This window comes from Zingiber officinale, chromosome 5B (assembly GCF_018446385.1).
Source record: "Zingiber officinale cultivar Zhangliang chromosome 5B, Zo_v1.1, whole genome shotgun sequence".
In the NCBI taxonomy this organism is placed as follows: Eukaryota; Viridiplantae; Streptophyta; class Magnoliopsida; order Zingiberales; family Zingiberaceae; genus Zingiber; species Zingiber officinale.
The window spans coordinates 32999887-33007530 of NC_055995.1; the positions used below are offsets into that span (position 1 = coordinate 32999887).

At 40.7% G+C, this 7644-nt stretch overlaps 1 protein-coding gene across 1 annotated transcript; it reads left to right on the forward strand.

Moving 5' to 3' along the window:
* The first annotated feature begins 5527 nt into the window (after positions 1-5527).
* LOC121987331 (protein LURP-one-related 8-like) lies at positions 5528-6528 on the forward strand. The gene is made up of 2 exons (XM_042541181.1): positions 5528-5876; positions 5982-6528. The coding sequence occupies exons 1-2, from the start codon at positions 5598-5600 to the stop codon at positions 6402-6404; spliced, it is 702 nt and encodes a 233-aa protein (XP_042397115.1). The 5' UTR covers positions 5528-5597; the 3' UTR covers positions 6405-6528.
* The last annotated feature ends 1116 nt before the right edge of the window (positions 6529-7644 follow it).

Genomic DNA, 7644 nt, shown 5'->3' on the forward strand with positions numbered 1-7644 from the left:
TAGGAAAATAATTTTTTAATCTCTCATGCTTGAACTCCTGAACTCAAAAATTAATTAAGGCATTAATTAAGGGGGAGTGATTTTGAGTCGGTTTTAAAATTAGTTTTTTTTTAATTTTTAACTTACCTTAAAATTAAAAACTATTTTTGGCATATCTTCGAAAATTCAAGCTATTTTTAACTTAGCTTTAAAATTAAAATTATTTATGACCTGACTTTTAAATTACAACTCCTCTATAAGCTAAATGTTTTCAAAGCTGAGTACTTAATTAAGTTTTCTCTAACTAAACTTAGTGAAATTATTTTCTAAACTTAGCTACTTGGCAAGATATTTTCTCAACGTAATCATTTTTACACTGAAAACATAGCTAAGTATTTTCAAATATAACTAAATATTTTTTTTCAAAAACATTTAGCTAAGTACTTTTTAAAGTGTTTAAAACAAAAAAAAGAAATTTAGCTAAGTATCTCTCAAAGCAATTATTTTCAAATGCTAAGTTCTACTGAAAATGCTAAGTATTTTCCAAAGCATTCTCAAAATTTCATCAAAATAATTTTTTTTTAAAAAAAAAACTAAATCTTTTTGAAATCACAAAAATTTGCTAAGTTACTGTTTAAAGACAAAATAACTTTATCTCAGCTAAAAGTATCTTTCAAACTAAAGGAAGAATTTTGCTTTCAAAATTATGATTTCACCTATCTAAAAGTCTTACAAGAAAAACAAAGTGTTTATCAAAAGTAAATTAAAAGATTGGAAGATAAGATTGAAAATTATCTTTGAAAGTTAAGCTAAGGCCCAGATTTTCTTCACTCTCTTGGGTATTTTGATATATGGCAAAGGGGGAGAGTAGGAAGAAATTCAAAGAATATTATAAATTAAAATTAAAACGAAAATTTTGTTGTGAATGTGCCTATGCTTTATTTATGCATGTGCTTATTTATGCGTATCTTTATTTCATTTTTACTTAACTTTGAATTTTGGTTCCCATAATCAAAAAGGGGGAGATTGTTGGTGCAGTAAGCATCCGACGATCGAACCTCAGTTTTGATAATGGCAAAGGGATTCAAAGTTAAGATTCCTTGTTATCTAACGTGGTTAAATAAGGTTTCAGGAAAGTCCTAACTACGGTTAGGTAAGGGAAAATCCTAAGGGGGGGTAACCTTAGGTCCTAGGGGGTGGTAACCCTAGGTGAAGGAAAATCCTAAGGGGGGGTAACCTTAGGTCCTAGGGGGCGGTAACCCTCGGTGGAGGAAAACCCTAAGGGGTGGCAACCTTAGGTCCTAGGGGGCGGTAACCCTAGGTGGAGGAAAACCCTAAGGGGCGGCAACCTTAGGTCCTAGGGGGCGGTAACCCTAGGTGGAGGAAAATCCTAAGGGGCGGCAACCTTAGGTCCTGGGGGGTGGTAACCCTAGGTGGAGAAAAACCCTAGGGGGCGGTAACCCTAGGTCCTAGGGGGTGGTAACCCTAGGCGGAAAGTCCAGTCGGTCTGGAGGACCGGACTAGCATTAGGTAATCTCTCCTAAGGGGAGTAGGTGAGGACGCATTCCCCATAGAGGGAACAGTAGGCGTCGGGTCGACCTAGGGTTTCCGGTTGGAAACCCGAAGTTAGACTCGGACAGTCCGGTGACTGTCTATACTTCATTTATCATATTTATTGTGCTAACTTTGTGTTGCAGGATAGTGTTTGGGACTAACGTATCTTGCAGGTGCAAAGAAGCAACCTAAAGCCTCGGATGAACAGTGTCTGAGGCGCCTCCATGGAGCTTGGAGGCGCCTCGGGTGCAAAGCTAGAGCTGGCTGCGAAGCACCATTGGAGGCGCCTTGAAGAAGGCAGAAGGCGCCTTGGAAGGCACCTTGAGTGAGGTTTAAGGCACCTTAAGCAGATGAACTTCGACCAGTTCAAGCTCGATCCACGCGGAGGACTCGGCAGCATGGAGGCGCCTTGAACAGCCTTCAAGGCGCCTTGAACACCCTTTATAAGGGGGTTTCGACCAGCACTTCAGATCAACAACTTCCACACTTCCTTTCTTCAACGTGATGCTAACGAGATCATCCAGAAGTGCTTCTACGACATACCGACGACCCGGAGCTCCAGACTTTGATATATACTTACTGTCGGTATTGTTTTTCTTTATAGTTCTAATTATAACATTCTTGTAACAATTACGTGCTTATAGTTGTTGCCTACAGAAAGCGATCAAGGATCGCGGGCCTTCGAGTAGGAGTCGTCACAGGCTCTGAACGAAGTAAATCCTCCGTGTTTGTGTGATTGTCTTTTCTATTTCCGCTGCATTTACTCGTACGTTTTAAATCAAACGATTCCGATAATTCAAACGAAATAGCCACGAGCGCTATTCACCCCCCCCCCCCTCTAGCGCGGTCTCGATCCTACAGTCGGCCCCTACTTGTTTGGTCACCAAACAATAGGGTCGACCCCCATAGAAGAGGATGTGGCCTGCCCTTCCTTTGTCACCAAGCATTGGACCGGCCCCCTTCTTGGACACCAAGATGGGCTTATATTTGGATGGACTTGAGGCTTTAATGAGGCTACGACAGGGACCTAGAGGAGAAATTGATTTTGGTCTTCCGATGAGCTTGAGTATCTCGTGTTCGCCCCGAACACACAACTCAAGTTCATCGATAATAACTCATTCCACTAGAGAGTTATTATCGCACTACCGCACCAATCCCAAATTGCATTATTGTCTCCTTCTTATCATGAGTGTGTTAGTCTCCCTGTGTTTAAGATAACGAATGTTCACTAATTAAGTAAGTTACTGATAACTCACTTAATTAATATCTAGCTCCAAGAGTAGTACCACTCAACTTAATTGTCATGTTGGACTAAGTCCACCTGCAGGGTTTAATATGGAAATCCTTATGAGCTCCTCTTGGGGGCATTCTCAACCTAGATAACTAGGACACAGATTCCTTCTATAATCAACAACACACACTATAAGTAATATCATTTCCCAACTTATCGGACATATTGATTTATCGAGCTAAACCTCACCCTTTGATAAGTCAAAGAAATAAATATTAAATATATGTGCTTATTATTATATTAGGATTAAGAGCACACACTTCCATAATAACTAAGGTCTTTTATTAAGTCAGTACAAAAAGAACTTACCTAAAATGGTCTTACTCAATACATTTAGAGTGTATCAATGCAATTTATTAATCAAGATAAACTAATACTTAATTACACTACGACTATTTCGATGGTTTGTTCCTTTTTATCTTAGTCATGAGCAAATGTTTATAATTTATAAAGAACCGACAATATGATCTTCTGTGTGTGACACCACATACCATGTTATCTACTATATAAATTAATTGAACAATTACATTTAACAAATAAATGTAGATTTTGACCAATGTGATTCTTTCAAAAAATAAATGTTTACAAAAGATAGGCTTTTAGTATACACTCTAACAGTGGTAACCCTAGGCAGAAAGTCCAGTCGGTCTGGAGGACCGGACTGGCACCAAGTAATCTCTCCTGAGGGGAGTAGGTGATGACGCGTTCCCCGCAGAGGGAACAGTAGGCGTCGGGTCGACTTAGGGTTTTGGGTTGGAAATCCGAAGTCAGACCCGGACAATCCGTTGACTGTCGACATTTCATTTAGTATACCTATTCTGTGCTAACTTTGTTTTGCAGGGTATGTGTTTGGGACTAACACATTTTGCAGGAACAAAGAAACAACTTATACCTCGGATGAACAGTGTCCGAGGCGCCTCCATGGAGCTTGGAGGCGCTTCGGGCGCAAGCGGACGCCAGCTATCCAGAGGAGCTGGAGGCGCCTTCATGAGGACTGAAGGCGCCTTGGACCAGGGAGTGGAGGCGCCTTCAAGCTGATAAGGTGCGACGAGTTCAGCAGTGATCCACGCGGTTGAATCGGAGACCTTGAGGCGCCTTGGATGGTATTGGAGGCGCCTCAGCATTGTATAAAAGAGGATTCGAGCAGCAGCCAAGAAATAACATTTTCTAAAGCGATCCATCTCCAACGTGCTGCTAACAAAAGCTTCTGATCAAGCTGCGACAAGTTCCCGACAACCAGGCGCTCCGTCTTCTACAATTTAGTTGTCGGTATTACTTTAAAGTTCTTGTGTACTCATTCTATACTTGTACTGAATTTTACGAGATTATAGTTGTTGCCCAACGTAAACGCTCAACGAGTGTGGGCCTTGGAGTAAGAGTCACCACAGGCTCCGAACCAAGTAAATCACTTGTGTTCGCGTGTTGATTATTTTATTTCCGCTATGTCATTACTCGAGTTTTGCGATTCCGAAACCAGTGAAAGCCACGAGCGCTATTCCCCCCCCTCCTCCTCTAACGTTTTTCGATCCAACACTCACAACCTATCTAGGATGTGAAATCAAGGCTGGAGGGTTTAATGAGACTCAAGAGTATCTTAGAAATACATTAATTTTAATTTTAAGTTGATTCGGATGTGACTAAGGGTATAAATAAATTTTGTACAAACTACTGATAACCTTAAACTTATTGAATTTGATTTAAATCAAAATATTATATTGTTATGATTCACTTGAGTGTAACCATATCCTCCCATCTTGATTCCATCTCATATTTAGTCCCGTTAAATTTTTTTTTCAAGAGAGATAAGTACATTGTTAAAATCCTATAAAAACGACTTAATTTTTAAGATTTTCAATGTATCTAGATGGCTTGGGTGGGTCTAATAAGCTCGTGTAGAGATATTTCAGAAAATAAGTATGTAATTTGATAAATATAAAAATAGAATGTGTGGTTTAAATATTATTAAAAGTTAGGTCTGCATTTCAATAAAATGGCAAAGAAAATATAAGCAATGTGGCTGTTTTTTTTTAAAAAAAATTTATGCAGCCTTTGGAATAACATATCAAAAACTAAATAATCTAATCAAGTCCCTCAAGAAAAATAATTATTTATATACCTGTCATAATAAACCACGTGGTGATGTGACGTTCGAAGCTCTCCCTGCCACCAGTTTTACTAGCCATTTATATCTTATTTTATCACAAGTCTTAAAATATTATTATTTATTAATTTTTATATTTTGCGCAACATTATTACTAGGCTCAGCTCTTCTTCCTCCTCTCCTAAACCAATTATTAACTTTATTATAATATAAAACTTAGTAATCAACCAACTAATACATCTCAGTTTCATTCAACACGTGGCTAACGTTTAGCCACAAATTCCTCTTCGGTTCCCTTGGAAGCAGTTTTAGATCTTTCACGCCGTCCGTGGTATTTTCTTTAAAGAAATCCGAAGTGCATTTAAGAGAAAACTAAAAGCTAGTTTGTTCTAAATTCGTTTCAGTGTCACCCGCATCTGATTGGATGAGAGGCTGAATCTCGTGGGTCCACTTTGAAGGGTGTATTGGGATCGAATGAAGGCGTAGTATATTAATCTTGTCATTTTAGCATATGCTCAACACGTGATGATCGGATTAGACAGAGTCAGTTTCGACCGTGTCGGGTATAAATATCGACTCCGTGGTTCCGATCTTCCAGCAGGAGCAGAAGCACCAGCAGCACCACCACCACCAACCAACGTTGCCTCATCTTCTCGAGCAGTGCTTGGGGCGATGGCGAGGGTGCACCCTGGAGCTAGAGGCATCGAGCTGGGGGATTCTGGGTCGGTAGCCTTCAGCAAGGACGGTGAAACGGCGCAGGAAGAGGCCGGAGCAGTAGCCTCTGTGCTGACCGTGTGGCGGCGGTCGCTCCTCTTGAACGGGAATGGATTCACGGTGTTCGACGCGAAGGGAAAGTTGGTGTTCAGGGTTGATAACTACGCCTCCGGGAGCAGGACGGAGGTCGTCCTCATGGACGGCGTCGGCGAGCCGCTCCTCACGGTTCGAAGAAAGGTATCGCTTGTGATTCATTTTTTGTAGCCTTTTTCTTGTCAATTGAGTTTGATTCCTGATCTCGATCGCTTACAGTTCCAGAAATTGTTTTGAAAAATCATGTAGAGAAGCTCAATAGCTCTGCCGCTCGCAACTCTTACACAGAAACTAAGTCTAGGAGAGCAATGGATGATCTATGAAGGGGAAGATAGAGCTAATCCTCGATTCGTGGTGAAGAGACATTTGAATCCCCTCTATTCGAGGGCACTGGCGCGAGTCACACCCTGTGCGTCCGATGCCAAGTCTTGCCAGGGCTACAAGGTCGAAGGCTCTTACGCGCAGCGCCGCTGTGCCATCCTTGACGATGAGCGGCAGCGAGTGGTGGAGATGAAGAGAAAGGAGTCTGCCAAGGGCGTTTCTTTCGGGCTCGACGTCTTCCACTTGATCGTGCAGCCAGGCTTCGATGCCTCAGTAGCCATGACTATCGTGCTGCTCCTTGAGCAGATGTTTGGGTCCGGAGCATCACTGCTGAAAATTGGCAAATCATGAATAAACACAGAGAAAGACTGGAGGTGACTGTCCATTAAATTACGAACAAATGAATTTTTATCTGCTTTAAATTTTAATCCATATATAATGAACGAAAGGTTCTTGTTCATTTTAACCCTCATATGGACAAAAATTTAATTTATTCATAAATTGAACTTAACACTTAGACTTGATATGGCTTCAGTTCATTCAGTGTGGTGGGGTGGGCCATATTCTCAGTTGAGTAATTGCATTTATCGAATGGTCAAAGGAGTATCTCACTTTAATTTTTTTATTAAAAGGGCGCCGACCCCCTTGTGCGTTTATCCTTTTGTCCTCAATCCACTATTCGGATGGTTTAGTTAGTTTGCAAACCGATTCAGGTTGAAAATCCTAAATCAGTTGGTCAGGGCGGGACGGGAATTTAGGGTTTTGGGCCGATTGGGTGAGCAGAGAAAAAAAGTCAACACATTTAGTATTTTGTACTTCTTGAAAAACTAAAGGGCACATTTTTAACCCTCCTCTCACGAGCTGAGTCGTTCACCCTTCACCAGTCTTTGCCAATCAACTCCATTGCACCGGTTGCTTGTCGTGCCCCCCTCCTTCGAGTTGAGTGTTTGCCCTTCAGTATCTTTGTCGGTCAACTCCACCTCACCGCTTGCCTATTGTGCCCTCTGTTAGATTATATAATCAAAATTATTTGTTTATATTTTTGAGAATAATTTAATAATTTATTTTTTTTTTAATTTAGGGTTTAGGTTTTCTGATAATTCACTATATACGCAGTCTAACTTTGCCAAATAATATCCATTAGAAGCAGATATACGTACACTTCGACAGGTAGATATGGGGATCCAAGATTTTTATTCTACCATGTCGAAACTATGGGACCAGTTTGCACTCACAGAATCCTCAGAATTGCGAGCATTCCCAGCTTATGTCACTCATAGAGAAGAGCAACGTCTGGTCCAATTCTTGATGACTCTTCGTGATGACTTTGAAGGATTGAGTGGAACAATTTTGCATCATAGTCCTCTCCCTTTCATTGATTCAGTAGTACATGAATTGCTAGCTGAGGAGATTCATCTTAAGTCTCAGGTTGATAAGAGGATTGTTGCACCATCTACGCTATTTGTTTTTGCAGCACCACAGTACTATGCCGTATAATCAAAGTAGGTCGACTTCGAAGGTTTCTAGTGATGAGTGTACTTATTGCAAAGAAAAAGGACATTGGAAGTCTCAATATCAATTATTGTTAAAC